Raw genomic sequence first — 27,631 nt, 5'->3', positions numbered from 1 at the left:
TCACACCCACTCTGGCTTTCTCCCCAGGCCATCCCAGAGTCCCCACCACTGCCAGCCGATCCCCAGGGCCAACAGGAAGCAGAGTCCAGACGCGAGGCTACCAGAACACTTTATTTTCTCTTCCAGAATACTGTACAAAGGGCATAAAAATCCTATTCACACTCCGCTTAGAAAGACCAGAAGGTGAAAGTTCCCTATGATACACGGGGTTGAGAATGAGGGTGAGGGGAAGAAAACAGGGTGCGTGACTTCCCTCCAGCCCCTGGCAGAGGGCTCAAGCACCCACATCTTTCCAAAGGAACATGCCCCAATCGAACCAGCGAGGGGAGAAGACAGCCCCTCTCAGCTTAGTGTCAGCCTCTGCGACCCACCTCTCTTTGGGCTGAGGAGACAGTGCCTGCAGCTGTCCCTACTAGTGCCCTGTTTGGGCAAGGACCCTACAGCATTGTGGAGCCGGCCTACCAGCCCCTCACATGCATGCCACACAAGAGGCACTGCCCCGGCACAATCTAAATGGGAATACAAGCTGAAGGGCTGAAGAAGAGCTGCGTCCTGAAGCTTCCTCATACACTGCTAAGGAAAGCCTCAAATTGGACCTGTGCTTCTGAGGACTCACAGGCCTCTCTTTTCCAGCCTGTGCACACCCTCATACCAAGCCAGGGGCTCCAAACCGTTCCCCGTCACCATCATTCTGTGAGTAAATGAACAACCCTCCAAGCCAGCCTCCTTTCAGCCCACACCCAAAGGAGGCTGAGTCTGGCTTCTCCTCCCAGACCCTCTTTTTTACACTGATCCATATCAGCTGCTGTTCTCTTGACCATTCTAAGACCCCACCCTACCCCTGCTCAGAGCTCCCCTCTCCCCAGGACCAGGACAGCAGCATCCTGGCCCCCACTTCTACACCAGGTGTCCCCAAACCCCATCTTACAAGGACGTCAATGAAGTCTGACTGCTCTACCTGGAGGGCAGAGGCAGCGCAGCACAAAAGTGAGACAAAGCAGAAGCCAGCCGTACCGTCTCTCCGCCCCTTCACAGAGGTTAAAGTGCTATGGCTGCCTGACGGCAAACGAACCAACAGGGGTTTTTCCTGGCTTCCTGTACCAGTTTCTCAGGTCCACGGTCAGTCGGAAAGCCCAGCCCCTTTCATGACCACCCCCATGGCATCTCTATTCAAAAGGCAAAAGGAAAAGATCAAAAACTTCAGAACGGGTTAGAGCCCAAGGGCCCCACCCTAACCCCACTACAAGCTACTCCAAGCCGGCTACTGGGGAAGCGAGGGGGAGCCAGGCCCAGGGCGCACCCCCATCTCTGGCAGTGTCCAGAGACTCCTGTCTTCAGTATCACAGCAAAGGTCTCCTACCCTTCCCCTGCCAACCCGGCTGGGGAAGGGGCTGCAACCTCAGTACTTATTGATTCCAAAAATCCGGACTCCATGGAGCTGGGGCAGCTTGGGGATGAGCACACTCATCAAGGAGACAGTGTTGAGTATGAAATGGACTTGGTCATACTTGGTGTAGAAGCTGGTGAGGAAGTACCTGGGGGGGAGGCGGGGGAGGGAGATGAACATAAGGGTCCCGGATAAGAAGTAGAGCGACAAGAATAACCAGCTAACAAAGCCCTCCTGACCTAGCCCCAGCTTACCCCAGGCCTAGGAGGGAAGTCAGAGCCAGGGAGACCCAAGGCCCACGGTGACCCAGGATACGTCACTTCCTTCCCTCTGCTCATCCCTACACCAAAGACCAGAGTTGAGGGGAGTCTGAGCCCAGCTGAGCCCAGTTTTGCCAAAGCACTCACAGTACAATCGGTGTGATGGTCAAGAACTTCCTAGAGGCTGTGAACTGGACTCCATAGTCCATCTGCTCCCAGTGGGTCAGCAACCTGGCTTTGCCCTGGTCTGGAGTCTCGAAGGGTGTCCCTTTCACCGTGTGCAGGAAGATGTACATGCCCTGAAAGGAGGGGCCTTCATCAGAAAATACAAAAGGCAAGTCGACTCCCAGCCTGACTTCCCCACCGGTCACACACGGAAGCAGCTCCAGGTAGACTGTCACCTCCTCTGCTGCAGTGGCAAAGGCAGGCAGACTCAATACATGACAGGGCACCCAGTAGCCCACATGGTGGGAGAACACGGGAACTGCGTAATGGGAGAAGTTAGCCATGGAATGGGCATACGTGCTGCCCTCCAGTCCAACTGGGTCTCTACGTGCCAGCCAAAAGGAGCAAGCCAAGGAGCGAGGATGAGACCCCTGCTTGCTGAAGTGTGGTACAAGGCAGCAGGTTTTCGGGAGCACAGAGAGTCAGAAGAACATGGTTTGGAATCCTATCGTGGGAAAGGAACACTTCTGCACTAGATTCCTAGGACCTGGGGAACCTCAACAAGGACTCAGCTCTCAGGAGGCCGTCCTCCACACACCAGTCAGCCCAGCCCTTCCTGAAGACACAGGCGATGTGTAGATTTCATTCTTGTAGGCATGCTACAGCCCACAAGGGGGAGCAAGGCAGAGATACGAGCTGGTCCTGGGCTCTGGTGACAGATGCTGACAGGACCTGCGGAGTCTGTCCAGTGACTCTCAGCTCAGGCACAGAATGGCCCACATGATGGGAGGAACGCAGCAAGCAGGCTCTCACCAAGTTGTGGATGAGGTTGGTGAGGGTCCAGACGACAGGGACGCTCACAAAGGGGATGCTCAGCAGCACGACGTGGAGGAGCCCGATGGCCAGCACGTACGACAGCCAGATGCCGCGGCTGTTCATCACCCGCGTGTTGGGGTTCACCTCACTGTGTGCCGTGCCCACATTCATCCTGCCACCCCTCTCGACTGTTGCTCTGCAAACAAGCAACACAGGTGAGACAGGTCACACCACTTTCCCTGCCCCCTCACACCCAGAGCCCCACAGAGGTTCCCTGAGAACACCACACCACCGTCCACTGTTTCAATTCTCCAGCTCAGAGGCTGGAGAAAGTCCACATGAATGTAACGCTAGTCATTACATCGCGGGGATGGGATTAACTCCGGCTGTCACACGTATCATCCACTGGGACTACGTGCTGACAAAGTCTTGGAGGACAAGTCACCAAGACCCAGGCTATAGAAATCAATGTCCGTTCCCCAACTCACCCCTAGAATCCCGAGGCTCTCTTCCCACTGGGGTGGGATGAGAGGCTGCTCTCTCAGAACTCTCCAGAAAAACCTCTGCTGGCTCTCACTGGAGAACTGATAGAAGACATCACCTACACTAAGCCCCTCCCCAAAGGAGCAAAAGCAGGCAAGGCCTGTGGGCACAGGCAGCAATGGATGAAGTACTTTAGGGCTACTGTTTCTGCCACCCGTTTTTCCAATCCTGGATTTCCTCAAGCCCAGGCCCAAGAGGACTGACAGGGGCAGGAGAAGAGGGAAGAGAAACAGCAAGCCAGGGACAGCCTTTGCCTAACATGACGACACACAGTGACCCACCCATTGGGACGTTTTCTCCATTTGGCTAACTCTCGTGGGGTGCTACCATTAGGCTGCCAAATGACCAGAGCCCTTTACCCCACCGGAGAGAGAGGAACACAGGACAGAGCACACAGCCAATACCCACAGTTCTCACAAGTGGGATGTGGGACCCATTATCAGCCTACCCATCCCAAGGACACCAAAGTACCTGCGGCCTCCCTCTTACCTCCTCCCGTCTTGGCCCCACCTGACCTCACCTCCCTTCCCTGGATCTGTTTGTGGGTGTGAGTTAACAACAGCCTTTGCTTGCCCAGCTCCACTGGTAAAAGCTCTACAGATTGAGGAATCAAAAGGGTTGCCCTCAGTGCCCAGAAAACAATGGTAGCAGCAACCCACAGTGGCCAGAGGGGAGAAGAATGGTCTGCCCCTTATCCCGGGAGCTTGGTTGTCCCCAGATTTCTGCCGACAGAGCAGCAGAAGGTGGATACCGAAGGCATTGGTGTGCTTGGTTACTTACCTAGCTTAGGGCCCTGCCTGGTAAAGAACCCAAGGTCATTAATGTGCTTAACAACGCCACCTTTTCAGGATGTACAGAAAAGGATAGCAGATAGCGACAGTCTGGAAGTGCCAGACCAGCTCCCTCACCCCGCTGCTATCACCTCACCCCCAGACTCAGATGCTATCTCACCCAGCTAGGACTCCAGCCAAGCCTCCTCCACAGGAGCCAGAATTCACCCAGATAAGTTCCTTACTTAAGTATAATGGAAGCAAGTTTCCTTTTCTCAGCTACCTCGGGAAATAGAACGCACAACAGCTCCCCAACAAACAGACCCGTGAGTTGGTCTAGGGTGCATCCTGATGGAGGTCATACTCCTGGGACCAAACCCCTGGCCCATTAGGGCGGATAATTGGTCCCAACAGAAACCCAAACAACTAGAAAACCAGTTGTTTACCTTCCCAGACCTTAGGGCTTCAGTTTCCCTAACACAGCCCGTGGGACAGCTGTGTAACAGCCTCCACGTGAGGGGCAGGGACTGAGATGTGAAGTCTCTAAGATCATTAAGGTGAGGAAGAGAGTTTCTCCCCAGAAACGGCTGTCCCTTCCCATAAGCCAGCCCTCCAGTGGCACAGCCACAGACAGAACTCACACTTTGCTCATGAATGCCAAAAGTCTGGCTGAATCCCAGGATTTAAAGACCTTCCACCCCTTTCTGACTCAATAGGACATTTAGCAAAGCCTAGCTGACCCCATGGGAATCGTCTTCCTCAAGCCTGAATGCCCATGCCCTTTAAACCAGGAGACCCCTTGCACCCTCCCCCACTATGCCCCCCCCCCAAGAAAAAGACTGGGAGCCAGAAAGCACTTCTGAGACTTTCATGTGGCTCTGTGTACATGTCACTTCCATTAGCACACAACTGACCTTTCTCCCCTAAGTGAAGAAATACGAGCCTGGCAGAGGCAGAAAGATCTGGAGCAGCCAGGCTGAAAACTTCAGCTACCACAGCTGGCAGGTGGCTACCAGGACCAGGCCCTGATGTGGTTTCATAACCTGCCTCAAACGAGAGCCCGAAAGCAACTCCGTTTTGCTAATCATTTTTTTGCTACATCTCTTTCCCCCTTTCCCGTCTGGGCCCAGACAGTCTGTCAGACACTCATGCCAAAACCAGATTATCCCCCAGCGTGGCCATCCGGTAAGCACTTCCCATCCCCCCCCCCCCCCCAGCTGAAGGCTGGCCCTTTGCGCAGCAAACTTGTTCCCAAGGGATCCCAACCGGGAGTTCATGCAGCAGACAATATGTCTCTTTCCCTAGGCCCACCCTCAAACTGCAGGACCACGGCGGTCCTTGTTGGCCCAGACTCCTTGGGAGTGGAAAGAAAGCGAAGTCCCACTGACCAGGAGCGAGGAAACTCCTTCCATAGGGCCTCCGTCTCTGCTCCGCAGCCTGGTACCTAAGCAGTAGGAGCCTGGCAGGGTTCGGGGCCCAACCCCCAACTCCACGCATTCACTCAGCCCCGGAGGCAGCCAAACCTTTATCCCTGTAGTCCAGCCGTTCCCCGCCTCCCACCCCCAGCTGAAGCGCTCCTCCCGGACGCCCCACCCCCGGCCTCCCTTTCCCAACTCCTTCGGCTGATGCACTCACTCTCTCCACCCCCAGCCACCCAGCTCAGGTCTCCTCCTGCGCGGACGCCTCCTCAGCAGCAACCTTCCCTCTCGCCTCTCCTACCGCTGGAGCCTTCGGGCTTCACCACTCCGAGGCCGCCCGTAAGGACTCACCGCGCGGGGCCGGAGGTCGAGGGCCCGGGAGAGGAGCCCGAAAACCCGGGCCGCGGCCGCTCCAGCTGCTGTAACAAACCAGCAGCGGTAGCCACCCGCTGGCAGCTCTGGCCGAATCAGCTCCCAGAGCCGGGCCCCGTGACGTCACTGCCACGCGCCTAAACACGTTGCGCCTCTTGGGAAGTGTAGTTTCTACGCTTCCTCTTCACCCGCCCGCCCGGAGCCTTCTGGGAGTTATAGGCTTTTCCCTGGGCTACGTCTCCGAGCTCACCCCAAGCTTCTGAGCTGCCGCACGGCAGAACGTGCCTCATCCTGACGCAATAGTGAGATCAGGTGGAGTCTCTTTGGTGCGTAACAATCCCAGCTTTTGCATCTGCACCCTTCTAGAAACGCACAAGCGGTTTGCCCAAGCTCTTGTTTTTTTAGACCAAGAAACTCAAGAGTTAAACAACTTTCAGTAAGGTCCTGCTGAGATAGTCTAACCTTAAGTGCAGAGTTTTTTCCGCTAAACGTCGCTGCCTAGGCCCCAGACTTATTCTAGAAGCCAAGAAGGGCGGCCCTTTGCCCTGAAGGAACCCACCCACCCGCCCCCACTTGGGATCACATTTTCAGAGCCTTGGTTGGGTTGCATGTCTGTAGGGTAGAGACGAGAGGTTGTGGGCATCATTGGTCTACCTGGTTGCTACATTTAATCCTTGCTGGCATGGGTCTGGCCTCATCCTGGATCTCTCCGTATCAGATATCAGATAGGATGCGTGCCATAGGAAGAGTCCTTACGAACAGTAAGGAGCTTTAAGTTTCTGTCTCAGATTAGCATGGGTGCTTTACGTAGTGAGCCTCTGACCTGCAATTTTCATGTCTGGAAGCTCTGAAGAGAAGAGCACAGATTTTACTGCTAGCTACATAGAATGTAGGTACGCCTTTATTGGCAGTGTAACCCTAGGCAAATTACTCTCTTAATCTCAATTCCACAACTGTGAAAACCTACCTCCAAGGTTGTTTTGATGTTTCAAAAGAATGTAATATAAAGCACCTATTACATTGTAGGAACTGAACTAAATAGATCTTAAGCTCTTCTGGGCCACGCCCAATGTCCACATCAACAAGAGGGCCCTCCTGTTGGTTGTTTCCACTTCCCCGCCCATCTTCTAAGTCCCGTGCCCATAAGTCCTGGCAAGGCTGGAATGACAGGATCAGATGTTAACAGATACCAACCTGGCCGGCTGTAAATGCACATGAACTGAATGTGCAGGGACAGGAAGGAGAAGGCCTGCCCAGACAACTGGGGAAGCATTTTCCTTCAACCCACCCATCCCTAGGGAGCTGCCAGAAAATAGTCGTCTCAAGGCTGGAGTGGGAACCCGGGGAGTAAATAGTGAGGGTGCATATGACCTACCCAGAGTTAGGCAGCTTCTCAAGTATTTCCAGAGCCAGAGGCCCTTTAGATCCTGACATCTAAACAATCATCCTAGATGCTGAAAATGCCTCACAGAGACCTGCTCAGCAGCAGAGCCAAAACAACAGTTCATTTTTTCCAAAGTGAACCTGCTTGATTGCTTTGATTTCTCTCTGGGGTTCTCCCATTGTCCATCAAGCTGGTTGAGCTCTGGATCCTTGCCAACTTTCTCTCATCACTCTGAAGGTCAGGGTCTACATCTCAGCAAGGCCCTCTGACTAATGCTGAATCTATGGGCAAGGTCACTGGCCATGTCACAGCCTATTAATAGTTCCTGTTATCAACTCGATGCTTTTGACAATGGAGATGGACCAAGGTCCAGCTCTTTCTGCCTTGTGGTAAGTTGTGGGTCACATTCCACTTGAGTTAGCTGGCGTCCCTGTCATCATCTCTAACTCACTGCCTTCGGAATTACCAAGTCTTCAGCAAATGTCCTTTAGCTGTGATGGCCTGAGCCCTATTCGGGAAGAGTGACAGCGTTCCCGTGGTGCCAGGGACTATGCAATACCCATGGACAAACAATTGGTGCTATGTGCCAAGGGAAGAAATTGTCCATGCCTAGAAGGCATGATTGTACTTTCCATATCCCATTCTAAGAAAGCGAACCCATGTACATGACAAGACTCCGTGTGTGAGCCCGTATATCCCAGAAATGTCTATAGGAGTCCAACCCTGAGAGCAATCTAAGAGCCCAAGAACAAAGTGAACATCTATCCACACTGGATAGGAAAATATGAAACCGTTTATGATTGTAGAAACTACGTGGCAGCATGGGAAAACAGCTGCCAGGTTATACGAAAAGATAAGAATAGAGACGAAGCATTTCTCGAGTATATCATCAACAAAATCTAGATCAAGGGAAACATGGACCTGGTGGTGAGTGCTGTCTGTTGGGACCATTTGGAGTCCTGGCCTCCAGCTGCTCTTCCCTGCTAGAGATCTTTACTTTCTTTCTGATTTGAGTTACAAAATCTGTGTCAAAGTTGTTTACCAGCTCTGCTTCACGAGCACGTGTTGCCTTGGCCTTGAGGATCAAAGGATCATCTTTTGGCTCACCTGACTGTGTTGGGTATATAAGCCTCCATGGTGCTATTGAATAAAGGGCTTCATACCAATGCTTAGAGGTCTGTGTCTTTGTATGTTTCAACCTCCAGCCCCTTGCCCGAAGCTCGCAAACTGTATGGTAGCGCATAGTGTGCAGACGGGCGCTGTGCGCTGCACCTGCCATCCCAGCATTCTGGGAAGCAGGGACAGGAAGTTCACAGGTTGGAAGTCAGCCTGGAGAAAAAGTGAGTCCTAGGACAGCCTGGGCTACATAGAGTTAGTTCCAGGACAGGCACCAAAAGCTGCAGAGAACCCCTGACTCAAAAATTTAAAAAAAAAAAAAAAAGCCGGGCGGTGATGGCGTATGCCTTTAATCCCAGCACTCGGGAGGCAGAGGCAGGAGGATCTCTGTGGGTTTGAGGCCAGCCTGGTCTACAAGAGCTAGTTCCAGGACAGGCTCTAAAGCTACAAAGAAACCCTGTCTCAGGAAAAAAAAAAAACAAAAAACAAAAAACAAAACAAACAAACAAACAAAAAAAAAACCCTCTATTTGAAACAAGAGCTAGGTCAAAAAAAAATCTAGGTCCAGCAAGATATCTCAGGAGGTAGAAAGCCCCTGCCAAACAAGTGCTACCCGGGCTCAATCCCTGGAACCCATGGTGGAAGGGGAGAACCAACTCCCAAAGGTTGTCTCTGACCTCTGAGAGTACACCGTGGCATTTACACATGCACACAATAACAACATACATCTTAAGACTCTACCTTATTATTCAGAGATATGTAGTGTGTATGTGTACATCACATGACATATATGTGTCATATGATACACACACATACACAAATGTAAAGGGAAAGTCAAGTGTGAGGTCACATTCCTTTAATCCCAACACTCAGGAGGCAGAGGCAGGCAGATCTCTGTGAGTTTGAGACCAGCCTGGTCTATATGGTGAGTTCAAGGACAGCCAGGGCTAAGTAGAGAGACTATCTAGAGAGACCCTGTCTCAAAAACAAAAAACAAACAAACAAAAAAAACAGTTGAGGGGGCTGGTGAGATGGCTCAGTGGTTAAGAGCACTGACTGCTCCTCCAGAGGACCCGGGGTTCAATTCCCAGCGCCCACATGGCAGCTCGCAGCTGTCTGTAAATCCAGTTCAAGAGAATCTGACATTATACCAATGTGCATGAAATAAAGTTAAATAAAGGTTTTTTTTTAAAAAAAAAAAAAAAAGAAAGAAAATAAAAAACAGTTGGGGATTGCAGACCACCAGACCCTGAATTTCCTGTAAACACTTGTTTTCCTCTGCTCTGAGCAGCCTGATGGCAGGGGAGTGGGTTCTGATGAGTCCGCAGCCGAAAGATCCGGAGAGCTGGGGCGTGGCCAGAGCCCTAGATAAGCTGCCCCCGAGCATAATAAAGGGGGCATGTTTGGCATTCTTGTATCAAGGATGACCCGTGTTCCCGCGTCTCTGTCTGTGTGTGCAAGTGTTTTTAAGTCTCCAACTTAGTCCAGCATGCCATCGCATAGTGCAGGTGCTACAAAAGACCAGAGACAGATTTGTTCTACAGTACTTGTGAATGGAATGACACAATACCTGGATTTATTACAAAGTGACATGGACTGGAGATGTGGGAAAATAAGCAGCCATAAGCTGCTAATTATGAAAACTGAGTGACAGGGACATGGAGGTTCCTCATGCTATTGTTTCTATTTGGGTGTTTGAAACTGCCCATAATAAAAGGATTTAGTATGAATTTGCATATGCTAAGCAAAACGAGGGTGGTAATCTGGCATCCCGCTCAGCTCTCTGCTCCTTCAGCTACCAGCTCTGGGACCTTAAGTCTCCGAACCTCTCTGCTTCTGTTATCTCATTTCTAAAGAGAGATGGCAATGCTCACTCCACCTCGTTCACTGAGATCAACAGAGTCTATAAAAGTACAGTACTTGGGACCGTCCCTGGCACACAGCTAAGTGCCCAGTGCAGGTCTGCTATTAGTCTATCCCAGGTCGTAATGATGCTGAGGCCTTTCCTAGGCTATGGAAAGTCAACGAAAGGAAAGAGCCCTTGTATTAGGATGGATGGACTCAGGGTGATCTCATTCTCCAGTTTCAAGGCCTATGTAATGTGATAGTACTTTTAAATATTTTATGAAATGTGTTTTTTTTAAATATCACAAGTTCTCCCTGTCCTGTGCAGGCTGCTCAGTAAGCTGTGGGGCACACATTTCCCAGCCTTGGAGTGATTCCATCTGGGGCAGGGGAGGGCCTACTTGTGACAGACACACATAGTTGACCAAGCTGGCCACCTATACATAGGATGGTAGACAGAGCACATTCTTTGGAAGAAAGCCACAGCAGATGCTGGGAAGAGGGCCACTGGGACTTGGAGACCCCTATGTCCTGTCCTGTCAACTGGGCCACTGGGCCACAAATGCCACCCCTTCCCCTGCCCCTCCCCACCTCACCCTCTATTTCCTTCAAGGAAGGAAAGAACGATGTGCAGTTGTGTTTTTGCTTTTGTTTGGACTTCCCAGGACCAGGAAGAATGGAACCTGGACAGTTGGCTATCGTGGGCTGCAAAGGCCAAAGACTAGCCTGGCCAGACTTCCGGGCCCCTAGTCAGTACCTGGGATCCAGAACCCCTCCCTCTGGGAACCAAGGGCCGAAAGATACCTGTTTGCATATTCCTGGTTGTGGCCCACCGACATTAGTTCTCAAGAACGAATCTATTGAGAACACCAGATAGCTTACAGAGCCAGAGGACAGGCAATAACCAGGGGCCTCCCAACTGAGTTCCTGCTCCTAGCAGGCCTCACCTAGCTAGAAAATCTGGGTGGCCTCCACTCCCAGACCACTCCTCCCCCTGCCTGAGGGCAGCCCCTCTTGTAGGAGAGATCTCAACAAGAGTTGCTGGGCATTCGGTATACTTCCAGGGCAAAGGACTTGACACATGCAGACTTGTGACCCAGCGTCCCAGCTTAGGCTGCTTGCTCCGAGTTTGCCGCATGTGTTTACATTTCCCGCACGGAGCAGAACAAACAAACGAAGTATGTTTCTGCACACAAACTGTAGAACTCAGTTGCCCGCCTGCCCGCCCACCCGATAGGGCTTTCATTCCCAGAGCACATCTGCGCTCTCTTGATTTTACCTCAATCTCTGATCCCTCTCCTCTGCCTCCTCCATCTAACAGACCCCTAGTCACACTAAAGCCTCACTCAGCTGTTATCCGCGCGCTGTGAGGCCGTCCCCGTTGCCCAGGTGATGCAGCTACTCCATCCTCTGGGTTCCTGGGGACAGGAGAGTGAAGCCTACCCCTAGGAGAGCCACACTGAGGCAGGACAGAAAGATGAGGAAAAATTCCAGGGCTGATGGTGGTGCGTGCCTTTAATTCTAACACTCAAGGGGAAGAGGCAGGCAGATCTCTGTTAGTTCAAGGCCACCCTGGTCTACAGAGTGAGATCCAGGACAGCCAGGGCTACACAACACAGCAAAGCCCTGTCTTGAAGAAAAAAGGAGGACAACAAAGACAAGGGCAAGGAAAGTCTTAGGGATACAGAAAGGAAAAGGATCCCCTTGGCCAGACGTCTACACGACAGTGCAGCAGGAGACCCCAGGATCCCCTCGGCCCAGACGTCTACACGACAGTGCAGCAGGAGACCCCAGGATCCCCTCGGCCCAGACGTCTACACAACAGTGCAGCAGGAGACCCCAGGATCCCCTCAGCCCAGACGTCTACACGACAGTGCCGGAGGAAGTCCCAGCACGGTTACCAAACACTGAAGACCATTCTCCCTTCCCAGCCGAGACCTGCAGTTTCCCATGAACCTCACCTGAACCTCCATTTACAGGGAAAGGACATTAGTAGATCCTGTGCTGCCCTGGTCCACTCCTGCTGCCGCTTTACCAGATATAGTTCAAGGATTATAATCCCAGCTAAATCTCTCTGGAGTCCCCTCATTATCTCACTCATTGGGAGAGAGAGAGGTCTTCTGGTTTTTTTGTTTGTTTTATTTTTCAAGACAGGGTTTCTCTGTGTAATAGTCCTGGCTGACCAGGAACTCACTTTGTAGACCAGGCTGACCTTGAACTCACAGAGATCCACCTGCCTCCGCCTCCCAAGTGCTGGGATTAAAAGGACATGCCACCAACGCCCAGCAAGAGAGAAGGTTTTATAGCAAGCAACCTTTTGAGATGTAACAATAAATACCAAAAGGTTTCTCTCTCTCTCTCTCTCTCTCTCTCTCTCTCTCTCTCTCTGTGTGTGTGTGTGTGTGTGTGTATGGATTTTGCATGAGAGAAAGAATTTGAGTTTCTTTTTCTGAGTCTTATATGTTCAACATAATGATCTCTAGTTACATCCATTGTTACTGAAAAGGGGGGGGTGAGGACGTGAGTCAAATAATCCCAAGATAACTCCAAAAGATTTCAATTATAATTCTTTTTTATAAAGGGCAAACTCACAGAACAGGAACGAGAAGTCCAACCTCAGGTGTGTAATGCGGAACCAGAGAGAGCGCCCTGGGCAGGCCGGTGGTTTTTCTCTGGGTACCCAAAAGTCACACCCTAACCCAATCCAGCCTCTTAAAGATCACTGGCTAAAGGAGGTTCCCCATCAATCCATTTTCATGCAAATGGCATAATTTTACTCTTCTTCATGGCAAAAAAAAAAACCCTCCACTATATATCTCATATTTTCCTTTTTCCACACCAGTTGTTATCAAAGCTGCCAGTATCCTATTGTGTAGCTACATTATAGGAGGGGCTTATCATCCCACATGGTGAAGAGAGGTGCGAGGGGAGGGGGGCTGTCTCTGTGACCTTCACAGGCAGCAGAGAGACAGCCAAAAGAGGCCAGAAGACAGTTCAGCTTAACACGACTCAGAAGCCAGTGTTGTTTCAAACTTTGGGAGTCTGACTCCAAATGGTTTATTTCAGGCATTTTTATGCACTGCACAATTTGGTGGAAACTATTCTGGTCATAATTAACTCGATCCCGTATGCACAACAAAGCACACATAAATTATCTCCTTGAGGAACAAAGTAAGCTAAATACAGATCCGACGTGTCTACATTGAAACTCTTTGTAGAGTCCATAAAGATGGGTTCTATAGCTTGACTAAGAAAAACAAATTTATGATAAGGATCTAAGGGAGGGTCCAGTACCGGAAAAGTGTCTAGTCACATCGAGTACAAAGGTCACCAGACTAGAAAGCATGTCCCCTATGACCTTCTGGATGGATAACAGGTTCTGTATCCCTTCCCTTGGAGGAACAACCCATTTTGCTTAACATCCCAGGTTCCCTGGTGCTGGTCTGTGAGCACAAAGGCCTGTGTGCCCCCTGCAAGGCTGATGATGACTGACCCAGTGATGCCCAGGCCAGCATCCCACTGAGGTTGTTCCTCTGCTCTACTGCCCCATGATGACAAGATGGCCAGACTGCCCCTCCCTGTTCAAAGCATAGTGACATGAAAGGCCTGGCCTCATTCTCTCTTATAAACAAATTAAAGACTGTCCCGGAAAATACTTTAGCCAACCCCTGAGAAGTCACTGGCTGGAATCTGGACCATTTCTAGCTGCCAAGGAGGTGGGAAAGGTGAGCCACAGAATTTGAGGTGTCTGAAGGACCAATCACACTCCATCATCAGAGACTGAGTATCCACATACTCTCCCAAATCCGTGTGGCCATTACAGAAGGGGGTGGAGTCTAGTTACCAAGATGGAAGCCACCTGGTCCTGCTACATATTCTGTCTGTGCTTCAAGTTCCTTATACACATGTCGGTCAAAGCAGACATTAGATTAATGTATGGAGAAGACATGTGTCAACATGTCTGTGTCTCCTAAACTGACAAGTCTCAATGCAGGCTCACATCAGAAATTCCTGGGCAAAGCGGAAAACATACTAGTGCCTAGAGTCAATGCATGAAGGTTTTAACGTACTTGCTCCAGATTAACCTCTGGAATGAATTTTTTTTCAGACAGGGTTTCACTGTGTAGCAATAGAAATAGTTCTTGGCTATCCTAGAGCTAGCTTTGTAGACCAGGCTGGCCTCGAACTCGCAGAGATTTGCCTACTTCTGCTAAACTTTTTCTCCTCTAACCTCTATTAGTCTACATGCAGTAGTGAACACCGTCACTACGTCAGATCGCTCGTCTCTTGAGCCCTGTACTTGGCCTCTCTTTATAAAGCACAGCCACCGCTCCAGGTGGCCTCTCCTGTGGGCAGACTGCCAGCTGCTCTCCTAACTACTGTGTGAGACAGCCCAGTCTCCCTCTGGCGTGGCAGATGCCCTAGTCCAAGAAGATAACTCCAGAAACAGCCAGGCTCAACCCTTGGGCCTTGACTAACCTCCCTGCTGGGGCGAGAGAAGAGCAGGATGGGAAATTCACAAATGCACTCCCATGCATTCCGTGGCAGAGTGTCTAGCCTTAATGTGAAAGCAACCCACACAGAAAAAAATGTAAATATATATATATATATGTGTGTGTGTGTGTGTGTGTGTGTATATATATATATATATATATATATATATATATATATATAAAATCTGATTCTTCAGACAGATGTGAAGCTAAGAAATGCCCCTGCTGACATCACAAGAATGAGTCAGAGGTGAGTACATCCCCAGAGGTGATGACAGGTTAGGTATCCTACCATCTGGTCCTAACTCCACCACACTTCTGAAACTGCTTGTTCCAAAGTCACAAGAACAGTCTTATGACACGTAACGTTCATAGTTCTAGGAAAGCCCACATCAATGTTTAGAGAAACCTTGGGCTGCGTCTTAAACTCTGTTACTACCATGAAATTATTAAGTTTTTAAACAAAGGCTTCACATTTCATTTTGAACCATACTCTACAGCTATGTGTCTGGTCCTGATCAAATACAAACTCACACAAAATCTAGCAAAGTTTGGGAGGCTAAGGGGGTAGAAGCGTGAGTTCAAGACCAGCCCGGGCTACATAGTGAGTTTATGGTCAGCCTGAGCTACATAGTGAGACAGTGTCTCAATAATAATAATAATTGGCTGAGCATGGTGGTGCACGTCTTTAATCCCAGAACTCTGGAGGCAGAGGCAGGTGGATTTCTGTGAGTTCAAGGCCAGTCTGGTCTACAAGGCAAGTCCCAGAACAGCCAAGGCTACATAGAGAAACCTTGTCTTAAATAATAATAATAATAATAATAATAATAATAATAATAATAACCCAGTAAGTTTTCCTTTTCAGGAAGATCTGCAGTCTGACTTTGTCCTCCTTAGAGTACTTCTCATGTCTCCCCTACTCTGTGACGCCCCACATTTCTCGTTTCTTCCCCTCTAGTGGGAGCAAACCAAAGAGTTAGTTCCGCACAAGATCACCGATGGTCTAAGGAGCATCGAGTACTCAAGTGTGGCATGGGGGTGAGAGAGATACCAAGGGAAACAGGAAGTGGCTGGAGAAATTGGAGAAGGATGCAATTGGGTTGTGGTCTTTGTCTGGTCACTGGCATAATACAAGACTAATCATGTTTTGGGCAAACGTATTTTACCTGCCTGTAGTCTAAGAGGGTTCAGCTGGATGGTCCCTTCTTTTGAGCTCCTGCAGCCTGAGAGGGTTTAGCTGGATGGTCCCATTTTTGGCGCTCCTGTGCGTCACTGTAGCACCTGCACCAAACAGGAGGTGGTGTGAGTAAGATGACACCACAGGGAACCAGGCTGTGAGGTGGCAGCAATGTGTTTGGCTGGCCATGAGGGTCAAGAAAGCTACACAGGAGAAGCCCATGAACTAAGGTATTGGATGGTTCCTCTACATCAGTGGTTCTCAACCTTCCTAACGCTGCAACCCTTTAAGACAGTTCCTCAGGTTGTGGTGACCCCAGCCCTAAAATTATTTTTGTTGCTACTTCCTAACTGTAATTTTGCTGCTGTTATGGATCGTAATGTAAATGTCTGTGTTTTCCAGTGGTCTAAGATGACCCCCGTGAAAGGGTCATTTGAAACCCCAAAGGGGTGGTGACCCACAGTTTGGAAACCGCTGGTCTACACAGACATCCATATCCATGACTTGGGGTCACCCCTGCCTCTGCAAAGTACGGGAGGTAAGGTGGAGCAGGAAAACCGGTCTCAGTGTTGCAACCATGAAGCCAAACTGAAAAACAGCATCTGCATTTCACCGCCAGGAGCTCCCTTCTGTTCACTCCACCTCGGGGGGCCCCTCCGTGATCCTCCTTTGTTCGGACACAAGGACTCAGAGACAAACACCAAACACTCTGCTGCCGCCAATCCTTCCTTCCCACTCCCCAGAGGACAGCAGGAGAGGAGATGGTGTGGAGTGGGACCTGCTAACAGTTCTTCGGATGAGGCCTTGAAGAATGAAAAGCCATCCTAGCCATCTTTGGGTCTCAGGCATGAAGAAGGACTCAGAATGCCATCCTGGGAGCCCAAGAACATCACGGCACAGAAAAGTTGGCTCGAAAACTCCTAAGCCTGGTACTACATCAGGCTTCAGGAGCCTTCAAGAGCCTTCAAAAGCCTGGCATGATCATACAGCAGCAAACTGAAACTGAACCACAGCGCCCCCTGGTAGTCAATAGAGTTGGTCCCAGGAAAAAGACGGAGGGATGTTTGCTTACAAAAGGCCCCATGAGGCCTACAGAGGGGGAGGCTTGAGTTGCAAGTTGCTGAAGTGGAATTGCAGGGTTCAACCAAGCAGCCATCCTTTTGGCCAGTCAGGCTCTGGACAAGAAGAGGAGACTCCGGAAGGCAGTTTTCAGCAGCAGATAGAAGATAGCAAGCACTGGCTGTGGGAGGAAAGAAAGCCTGGGGCAAGGAGTGGAATCCAGGCCTGTTCTTCCAGACATAGTTCATCAGGGTCTGGGATCTGCTCTCTCTTGGCATTGCCTGACCAGGCCATGGCTCAGGTATCTGACACCTGGGGCCCAGAGTCACATGCCAGGAAACTCTATACACTTGGGCCCCAGGTCGCAGCAGCTTCTAGCCGCAGCAAACAAACAGGACTTCTGAAGGAGGAAGCGGGTCTCCAGAGCCCACTGGCAGGGGGACTACTTCCGGGGAGAAAGGTAACAGCACAGGAGAGGACTCTGCCACCAGACAGGGTGAGAGGCAGGAAGGAGAAGGGAGAGGAGGGAAGATGAGCAGGGCCATGAACACAGAGCTGGGGAAAGCAGAGGGTGGATGCTTCCAGAAAAGGGGGCTGATGAGAGTAGAAGGTGGGACCACGAGTACCTGCTACCTACTTGAACAGTCTGGCTGAACACTCCGGAGTCCCATCACTAATCCGTCCCTCTTGTTCTTTATGTTTAGTGCCAACCAGACCCCCTGGTGTTTGCCTGGCCTCCCTGGCAGACGCACAGGTATGTGGAGGACAGAAATATTTATTTCAAGAAGTGAGAGGAATATAAAGACAGAAGCAATAGTTTGGAACCTGCCAGGACCATTTCAACAGGGCAAAGGGACAAAGGGACCTCATAGATTAACCTAGAATCAATAGAACCTAAAAGCTTCAAGTCTAGGGGATTCTTTCCCCTTAGAATCTTGTCGAAGACAGACAGACAGACAGACAGACAGACAGACAGACAGACAGACCTAGGGCTGAGAAAGCCCCCAAAGGAGAGGTTCTGGCCCAAAGAGACACTACCCAGGGACCCCAGCAGGAGAGAGCTTCAGTGGGACTTAGTATTCTAACTCTGTTCTTTCTTCCTAGGATCGTCTATTGCCCAGACTCTCCTCCACTCAAGGATTATGTTTATCTGTGAACATGCTCCTACTAGCTCCTGGCCTCCTGCCCTTCCTGCTGGTGATAAGCACAGGGGGTTCTGTGCCCAGCCCTGGGGCAATGCCCCAGGGTTGCTACATAGCGGAAGAAGCTGGCGAACAGACATTCCGCTGCAGTCAGGCTGGCCTGAGTGTGGTGCCCAATGGCATCCCCAACAACACCCGAAAGCTTTACCTGGATGCCAACCAACTGGCATCAGTGCCAGCTGGTGCCTTCCAGCACTTGCCTGTCCTGGAAGAATTAGACCTGTCTCATAATGTCCTTGTCCACCTCTCAGGGGCTGCTTTCCAGGGCCTGGAGGGCACTCTGCGCCACCTTGACCTCTCTGCCAACCAGCTAGCATCCGTGCCTGTGGCAGCCTTCATGGGGCTGCAGATCCAAGTGAACCTGTCTGCCAACCCGTGGCGCTGCGACTGTGCCCTACAGGAAGTGCTCAGGCAGGTGAGGTTAGCTCCAGGCTCTGGGACAGGCATCGTGTGCGGTCCAGGAGCCCGACCAGATCTCGTGGGACAGGAGTTCCTTCTGCTGACTAGGGAGGAAGAACTGTGTGGCACAGGACGAGGTGGGACACGAAGGAGCACTGATGTGGCTCTGCTAGTTACCATGGGGGGCTGGCTGACACTGGTAGCGGCTTATCTGATCCACTACGTGTGGCAGAACCGGGACGAGACCCGGCGCCCCCTCAAGCGGGCTCCTGCGCAGCCCGTGCGCTCAGAGGACTCCTCTACCCTTAGCACAGTGGTCTGATGACCAGGAGTGCTCTGCGCTCTTGGTCCTATGCACTAGCCTTTCTTCTACTGCTACCACATCCCTTGCCCCGTCTGCCCTTTATCCTTTCCTGACCTCCTCAATACCTTCTCTGGTGCACTCTTGTGTGGGGGCTGTGAGGACAGGAGTGGGGGGCGGCAGAATAAACAACCATCTCAGTCGGCAGCAACTCAGAGGGAGAAGACAATAGCTTAGGAGCATAGGGGAGGAGCATGAGCCTGGCAAGCGACGGTGACCACAGAGGCCTGGCCGTACAGATGTGGGTAATGACTCCAAAGAGGGCTTTGATGGGGGCTGGGGAGATGGTTCAGTCAGTGAAGCATCTGTCCTGCATGAAGACCTAGCTCAGCTCTCTGGTACTCAGCTCTCTGGGCACAGGGTGGGTGCCTGTAACCCCAGTGCTGGGAGCGGGAGAGAGACAAACAGATCACTGGAGCTCATTGGCCGGTCTGCGTAGCCAACAGGAAGCTCCAGGCTTAGGGGACCACGGGACACTGGTCCGAAATCACGGGGAGAGCAGTTGAGGAAGGCATTCAATGGCATCAACCTCCAGCCTCAGTTGTACCCACATGAACATGTACACATACCACGTAAACACGCACCCACACACATCCACCCAAAACAAGGAGTTGGGGAAGCACAGAAGGTGTACAAAAGAAAGGATAATATGAAAAGACTTGGAGCCTATGGTGAAAACCGTGGGAGTAGAAGAGAGGGCGTGGGAAGGGGGAGGGGATGGTGGGAGCAATCTGGGAATAGGAACAAAAAGCAAGCTTGTAGCCATATTGAGAAGGGTCTCTGGGCTCTCCCTGTATTCTCTCCTCCACCTTTTCTTGTTTGTTTTGTTTTTGTTTTTCAAGAGAGTGTAACTCTCCCTGTCCTGGAACTCACTCTGTAGACCAGGCTGGCCTGGAACTCACAGAGATCCACCTGCCTCTGCTTCCTGAGTGCTGGGATTAAAGGCGTATGCCACCACCACCCGGCCTTACCTCTCTCTTGTCCTCACAAGGATTCCCTGTGCCATGGTCCCCTACTTCCTTTCCCAGAATTTCCCTGTCCCTCTGTCCTCTCCTTTATATACTGGCAGTTTTCCTGAGCCATTTCCCTTGGAGAAAGATGGTCCCCTTTACAGACTGAACTGAGGATGAATGACAATAATTTGGGGGCAGAGACCCCAGAGCATCATCGAGAAACTCAATAAAAAATTTAAAAACCTTTTATGAGCATCCTTGATCTCTTTCTCAGTTCATTTTACTGAACCTGTGTGGTCTGGCACTGAGGTGCATGTGGAGCCCCGCCCACCACCTCACCCGTCTCTCTCTTCCTACTTTGGCCTCCAATGGACACTGGAGTCCAAGAGTAGGAGCCAGAGTCTATGAACTAATAAGGACGGAACCGGAAGCTCGAGGAAAGTAAGAGAGAAGGTAGCTTGGCTTCAGCCCTACCTGCCACTCTCCAGGAGTCAGGGAGGACAGAGGGGGTTCTAAGATGCCACCGGCCCTGTCGAGCAGCTGGGTAGCCTCAATGGTGTTGCAATGTATGTCCCAGCAAAGAATAGAAAGGAAAACTTTTTCAAGGAGAGTGGTATGTCAAAACTAACCTCTTCTACCCGGATGTACTAGAGCCCCGTTGCCCGGTCTCTCTCTAAGGCAAGATTCCAGCTACCTGGGGGCAGGCACCAGGCAGGCATGAACAGGCAACTTCCCGGAGGTGGCTGACAGCCAAGATGGGTAGGAAGGGAGAAGAGATCTGGGAGCCCTCCACCACCAGCTTCACTCTTCCTCGGGGAGCCCCAGGAAACTCAGACCAAGGCAAGAATCGGAACCTGATTAAGGTAAGTCATTCCCCAGACTAGAGACGGGATCTTCAAAGCCTCATTATCTACAAAAGGGGCTGGGTGGAAGGCAAGCCTGGACCGCTTAAGCTGAGCCTGAAGGGAGGTCCACAGGGAGTGAGAACAAGACTGGAACCCAATCTCCTGTCCTACTGGAACATACACCCTCTCTGTCCAAGGAATGGGATGAACCGGTGGGAGAGAGGAGGGCAGGGCCAGGGGTGCATCTAAGAGGAAAGTAGGAAAGGAGGGTCCCGGCCTCACCTCATAGGAGGCTTTAAAAAAAAAAAGCCAAGCAGAACAGTTGGAGCACAGAATGGACAATAGTGTGGAGACGCTAGACATGTAGGAGGGACAAGACCATAGGGACACTCCATGCCAGACTCTGCGCTGCCCATGATTCCCTTCCCAGGTGTGTCTAAGGAAGGAAGCCCAGGCTTCTGTTCCTGGGGGTTGAGGACCCTAAAGGTGAAGCCCTATAAAATCTAGTCGCTACTGCCCGGGACCGAAGCTCAATGGTGTCTGAGCGTGAGCACACGAGGTTTCGGGTGCTAGAAGATGAGGTGGAGGTTAAACTGCGAAACTGAAGGGCTTGATCCCGCTGGCGCACTTCTCACAAAGGGAAAAGAGTCCTAAGCCGGTCCGAAGGCGGAGCTTGCACAGGCTGGGGACAACGTGACGGCAGGAGGCCGTAGGCGGGGCGGGTGGACGGAGCCTAAGAGGAGTGGGTGGGATTGCGTGGTGCAGGGCGGAGTAATTAGTGATGGGGGGGGTGGAGAGGACTGGGCCGTGACCTAAGGAGGCGGGAGGCGGGGCCGAAGGGGTGGGCTGGGGCCGGGATGGGACCGAAGGAAGGTGGGAGGTGGTGCTGAAGCAGGCTGGAGGCTTGGATGTGTTGCCCGGGCAGCTAAAATCGGAAGCGTAGCAGCTTTGGGGACCGTGGCGTGCTGCGGCCGAGCTAGGATGGCGACTCCAGGGTCCTGGGGGCGGGGCTGGTCATCCGAGGGTAGGGCTACCGGCTGCTGGGGCGGGGAAAGGGCTTAACTGAGGCCTTAACTGGGAGATTTATCTTTAGCCTCTAGGAGAATCTGAAGCTTTCGCCAGAAGGAATGCCCACTACCCTCCCTCCGGAAGCTTCCTGTTCCTCGTACTGCAGAAGTATCTCATCTGCTTGGTGATGGCCTGGGATTTTATGGAGCCTACTGGTTTTGGGAGGGAGGCATGGAGACAGTCCTTAAACAGCTATGGAGACTTCAAGTAAGCTCTATGCCCCAGCTGTCTAGGAACATCCTCCACCTGCTGGCCTCTGCATGGTCAGGGTCAGAAATGATGGGAGAGTAATCCTCTATGTACTGGGCCTGCCAGAATAGGCACAGTAGCACCAAAGAGAACCTACTGTATGATTTGTAGGTATTAGTGCAAAATGAAAGTGCAGAGCTACCTGTTCAAAACATAATAAAAATAAAAATAATTAGGCTGGAGAGGTGGCTCAGCCGAATACCCAGGGTTTAATTCCCATCACCCACATAGCGGCTCTCAACTGTCTCTAACTTCAGTCTCAGGGGATCTGACGCCCTCTTCTGGCCTTCATGAGCACTGCATGCGCATAGTACACACTCATGCACGTGAAATAAAAATAAACGAAATCTAAGCCTGGAAGTGGTGGTGCACACCTTTAATCCCAGCACTCGGGAGGCAGAGGTAGTCAGATCTCTGTGAGTTTAAGGTCATCCTGATCTACAGAGCAAGTTCCAGGACAGGCTCCAAAGCTATACATTGAAACCCTGTCTCGAAAAATAGATAGATAGATAGATAGATAGATAGATAGATAGATAGATAGATAGATAGATAGATAGATAGATTATAGATAGAATAAAAACGGAACCCGGGCATGGTGGCATACATTTATAATCCTAGCACTGGAAGAATTCTGAAGTGGGAAAACTGCCAAGAATTTGAAGCCAGTCTGGGTTATATAACAATGCTCTACCTCAAAGCAAGCAAGCAATTTGCAATTCTAGCACTTGGAAGGCCAAGGCAGAGAAACCAGAGGAATTCAAGACAGTTAATGCAGCGACTCATAGTTGGAAAAAGTGCTCAGCCCTAAATGGTCTATCTGTACCAACCCCACCCCAAGGCTCCAGAAAAACCCTGGAAGGAGCCCAAAGAACGGAAGAGCCAGAGGGTGGAGAAGAGGGCTATAAAATGTCTCCTGGGCACACCATGTTGCCCCATGGACTTACTCAGCTGGATTACTGAAATAGGATCGGCACAAAATTAAGCCCACAGCAGCAACCAACATCCCAATGGGCAGCACTAAGTGGACTCAGTGTTGGGGAGAGAAGAGGACTTGAAGCAGCGAAGGGGCCAGGTTGGGGAACGCCTGGGGGAGTGGGAGGGGAGGGGTTGGAGGTGTTTGACCAAAATACATCGTTAACAAGAACTAAATTGTCATAGGATAAAGGCACGATGTGCTATTACCCCAACACAAACTCATGGTCAGGACTAGAGAGATAGCTCAGGGATAAAAGCACTTGCTGCTCTTGAAGAGGATGTGCATTGGATTCCCAGCACCCACCCAGTGGCCTCAACACTCACAATCCCAGCTTCCAACTGTCTGTAACTCCAGGCCCAGGGGATCTGACGCCCTCTTCTGGCCTCCATGAGCACTGCATGCACATGGTGCACAGACTCCCCGTGAGATAAAAATGAGTACTAGATGGTGGATCAGGAGCTGGCTCTGTGGCTAAATCATTTGTTCAGATGCATGGGGTCTAGAGTTTGGAGAGCGGTGTGGTGCCCTGCTTGTAATTACAGCATTAGAAGGTGGAAACGGTCTCAATGGAGCAAGCTGACTAGCTAGACTAGTATGGATGCCTACTGAGTTCAACCGAGAGACTTGCCTTGATGCATAAGACAGAGACCAAGCAACAAAAACTCCCAATATCAACCTCAAGTCTCCCCGAGTACATGCAAACAGACACATGTCAACAGGCATGCACATGGGTACACCTCACACACACATACACAGGAAAAGAAAAAAGCATTAAAAATCAAGAAGTATTATTCGAGGGGCTGGAGAGATGGCTCAGGTTAAGAGCACTTGTTCTCGGAGCTGGAGAGATGGCTCAGAGGTTAAGAGCATTGCCTGCTCTTCCAAAGGTCCTGAGTTCAATTCCCAGCAACCACATGGTGGCTCACAACCATCTGTAATGGGGTCTGGTGCCCTCTTCTGGCATGCAGGCATACAGACAGACAGAATATTGTATACATAATAAATAAATATTAAAAAAAAAAGAGCACTTGTTCTCGCAGGGGACCTGGGTTCAGTTCCCAGCATCTACGTGGTGGCTGCCAACCATCCATAACTCCAATTCCAAGAGATTCGATGCTTTTTCTGGCCTCCGTGGATACCAGGCACACACATGGTATCTCTGTGTGTGTCTATAATAAATTTATAAAATATATAATTATAAAACAAATAAGTAATTATAAAATAAATCTAAAAAATTTTTAGGGTCAGACATGATGGTGCACACCTTTAATCCCAGCACTGGGGAGGCAGAGGCAGGTGAATATCTGTGAGTGTGAGGCCAACCTGGTCTACAGAACGAGTTTCAGGACAACCAGAGACTCTGTCTCAAAAAAAAAAAGTGGAAAGTAGAAAGATTTATTAAATAAATGTGGTTTTCTTATTATTCAAGATGGCTTTGGTTCAGCATTGACCAAGCATAGGGCCTGTGGCCACTGCACAGGGTCCATGCCCATAAAGCCACCCCTGGCACCAAGCCAAAGGAAGGGTAAAGCAGGATATGACCTTGTGGTCCACTCCTCCTAGAAAAAGACAAATATAAGAACCCATCTACCTCCTCTTCGACACATTCATTTACCAACACGGGACAGAGGGAGGAGTAATTCCCTTCCAGGAATTTTCTCTCACCCTCTCTTGGGTAGGAAGTCAGTTGGCTTCCCAGTCCCACTACACACACACACACACACACACACACACACACACACACACACCTTAGCCCCAGCTCCAGAACCATCTGACATTCTCCCACTTCCTGAAGGAGAGCACACCCTCCCCTTTCCTTTACCTCTGCAGAACAGAGAGCAGTAGCAGCTGCTGGCCACGCCCCTAGAGACAGACCTAACAGAGATGGGCTAGTGTGGCGCCCGGGGTCATAGGTTACAGGCTTCTGAGGATACTAGGACAAAAACGAGTTTGAGCTCATCCAGCTGTCACAGGTAAGTCCTCTGACACCCAGAGTGCATGGGAGACTTCAGGCTCACCCCAAAGGCTCCTAACAGACATAGGTACAGAACTTAGGTCTTTGGTTCCAAATCTTTGTCCATTTCTGTTCAACCCTAGCACTCACGGTCTTGAGAGAGTCATCAAGGATGAAGCTGGAGCTGAATTTTAAAATGTCTGCTGCAGTTCATCTCTGAAGTCAATGGCTCTCGGAGTGCAAAATATTTTGTGGGGTTTTTTATTGTTGTTGTTGTTGTTGTTCATTTGTTCTGTTTTCCCTCCTGTGCAGATGGAGGCCATCCATCCTGGACCAGAATTCCTTCCAAGTAGAGGCAGGGCCATTCCAGCTTCGTGTCTAGATGCTCCACAGCATCTGGATGAGGCACCAGTAACTAAACCCTGATGGGGTTTTTCTGACCTTTACGTATAAGCAGACAGCTGGTCATGATGGCAAATTCTGTAATCCCAGAGCTCATGAGGCTGAGGGGGAGGATCAGCAGTTCAAGGCCAGCCTCAGCTATGTGGACAGTTCGAGGTCAGATGAGGCTACGGTGTTTGATGAAACAAAACACACACGCAGACAAGCTTCTCTATGCCCAAAGCCAAGCGCTTTGTCACAGCTCTACGGTCCCTAATATTGCCTCCATTTGGGGGGCACTGGCCAACAAACCCACTCTCTAGACCTTCTGTCCTGCTGCAGCTGTAAAGCAAAGTGGAGTCTGGGATGAGTCTGGGGGAGCTGTGACCCCAAGATTCCCTTACCTGGGGTCCAGGCTCTTCAGCAAGAACGAGGAAACTGTCCCAGCAGGCAGGTTGAGCGGTCTCAGCCGAGGAAGATGTCATTTCTTCCACCAGCCACGTGGTGGGCAAGATGCCGACACCTGACACTGGTGCATCATTGGGGGCTCGGGAAGAGTAGAGGTCCTGGGGGGGGGCAGCAGACGGAAGAAATTTCTCAGAGCTGGCACTGATGCTTGCAGTAACCTTTATGCTTATATCGACAGGACAGATGGGGAAGGGGGGGGAGAAAATGAGGAGAGGACAAGAAAAGATGAAAAACAGCAGGTCGGTGTGATGATGCTATAACCCCAGCACCCAAGCGGCCGGGGCAGGGGAGTCTGGAGTTTGAGGCCAGCCTGCACTATATATTGAGGGGGGAGGGGAGAAGGAGAGAGGAGGAGATGAGGGGAGGGGAGAAGAGCAGAGGTGCAGAAGCAAGAAGAGAGGAGAACCTGCACCCCAAAACTCTCTGCCTCCAGGTGAGATATAAACACAACACCCCGAGGCAGCTTCCTCCTGCCCCAGTCTTCCCTCTTCCCGTCATGTCTCCACCGCCATCATCTCCGTCTCCCTTCACTTGGGGAAGTCTGAGGACGTGTCTGGGCGAGAAGTCACTGTCCCCAGCTGCTCCAGCCACCCAGCACCTCATGGTGCGCCCCGTCCCCTGCATTTCAGAACCTCCTCCGCCCCCTGACTTCCAGATGCCATGTTCCCCATTCTTGCCGGGATCGATGACTCCCAAACTTCGGTACTCTTGCCATCTGCTTTTCTTTCTTTACTCTTTGGTCCCTTCCAAAGGGAAAAGTCAGCAGCAACAAAAAGAAAAGCAAGTAAGGAGATAAAAGCCTGTCCTGTGTCTGTGTCTATCCACAGAGAACTCTTCTTCCTGTGACAGAAAGAGACAAGTCCCCAAAGAGCATGCAGCTGGGGGGGCTTCCTCCTTTTCCCATTTACTAGCAACACATACACACATATATTCACGCACACATACATCATATATACATACACACATACACATGCACACATATCAGTGGCTCGAGGATGAGCTAGCACTTACATGGATTGACCACCAGAGGGAGATAAAGATCAATGCCTACTACCAACTTTTTCTTTTTCTTTTTCTTTTTCTTTTTTGATTTTTGAAGAAAGGGTTTCTCTGTGCAGCCTTGGTGGCTGTCCTGGAACTCGCGCTCTAGACTAGGCTGGCCTCGAACTCACAGTGATCTGCTTGCCTCTCCTGAATACTGGGATTAAAGGCGTGTGCTACCACCACCACCCCCACCACCAGGCTCTACCACCAGCTTTGGCACTGAGCCCACACAGTTCTCAATTTGGGCTTAAGCCATCTTTTCTGGGTTTGCTTGTTTTTGTTTTATCCTCCATCTCCGTCCCCCAGGTCTCTGGCCTGACCTTAGGAATTCTTACAGGAGCTGGAGAGATGGCTCAGTGGTTAAGAGAGAATAACGCTCTTGCAGAGGGCCTGAGTCCGAGCCTCAGAACTCATCTTATGCAGCTAAGTACCTGTGATAACTCCAGTTCCGAGGATCCCATGATGCTGACATCCATGGCACCTACACCCACACACGTTCCCACACACACGCTCACACACACACGCTCACACACACGATCCCACACACACAATCCCACACATACACTCCCCCACACACGCTCACACACACACGCTCACACACACACGATCACACACACACACGATCCCACACACATACAAAATGAAAATCAAGGAGGCTGGAGAGAGGGCTCAGTGGCTAAGAGCACCGCTCCTCTCCCAGAAGACCCAGTTTTGATTCCCAGCACTCTCGTAGTGACTCGCAAATCATCTGCAACTCCAGTTACAGGGGACCCAATACCCACTTCCTGCCTCCGTGGGCCCCAGGCACACATGTCGTATACAGACATACATGTGGGCCAAACATCCATATATATAATAAATTAAATTAAAAATAAAAATAAAGGAGCTAGAGAGATGGATCCACTTTTAAGAGCATTAGCTGGCCA

General features: G+C 50.8%; 2 protein-coding genes and 1 long non-coding RNA gene across 5 annotated transcripts; 2 read left to right on the top strand and 1 right to left on the bottom strand.

The window, feature by feature from the left end:
* Positions 1-92: 92 nt before the first annotated feature.
* Positions 93-5,864, bottom strand: Ormdl3 (ORMDL sphingolipid biosynthesis regulator 3). 3 transcript variants are annotated; one of them, XM_048450785.3, is made up of 4 exons: positions 5,711-5,864; positions 2,626-2,824; positions 1,795-1,946; positions 93-1,535 (listed from the first exon to the last, which is right to left on the bottom strand). In XM_048450785.3, exons 2-4 carry the CDS (start codon positions 2,797-2,799, stop codon positions 1,400-1,402), a joined length of 462 nt encoding a protein of 153 aa, XP_048306742.1. In that variant the 5' UTR covers positions 2,800-2,824; positions 5,711-5,864; the 3' UTR covers positions 93-1,399. The 3 variants fall into 3 exon arrangements, with proteins under 3 accessions (XP_048306742.1, XP_048306743.1, XP_048306741.1); XM_048450786.3 differs by having other exon boundaries at positions 5,577-5,716; XM_048450784.3 differs by lacking the exon at positions 5,711-5,864 and adding an exon at positions 5,330-5,483.
* Positions 5,865-16,596: 10,732 nt separating this feature from the next.
* Positions 16,597-19,468, top strand: Lrrc3c (leucine rich repeat containing 3C). Its single transcript, XM_048450615.3, has 3 exons — positions 16,597-17,265; positions 17,510-17,559; positions 17,910-19,468. Exon 3 carries the CDS (start codon positions 17,964-17,966, stop codon positions 18,726-18,728), a length of 765 nt encoding a protein of 254 aa, XP_048306572.2. The 5' UTR covers positions 16,597-17,265; positions 17,510-17,559; positions 17,910-17,963; the 3' UTR covers positions 18,729-19,468.
* Positions 19,469-20,089: 621 nt separating this feature from the next.
* On the top strand, positions 20,090-22,242 carry LOC148120799 (uncharacterized). Its single transcript, XR_015738752.1, has 2 exons — positions 20,090-20,583; positions 21,659-22,242. It is a non-coding gene; the product is annotated as an uncharacterized LOC148120799 (long non-coding RNA).
* Positions 22,243-27,631: the final 5,389 nt, after the last annotated feature.

This window comes from Myodes glareolus, chromosome 9, assembly GCF_982192425.1.
Source record: "Myodes glareolus chromosome 9, mMyoGla1.1, whole genome shotgun sequence".
Classification (NCBI taxonomy): domain Eukaryota; kingdom Metazoa; phylum Chordata; class Mammalia; order Rodentia; family Cricetidae; genus Myodes; species Myodes glareolus.
This window is presented reverse-complemented; position numbering and strand designations above follow the sequence as displayed.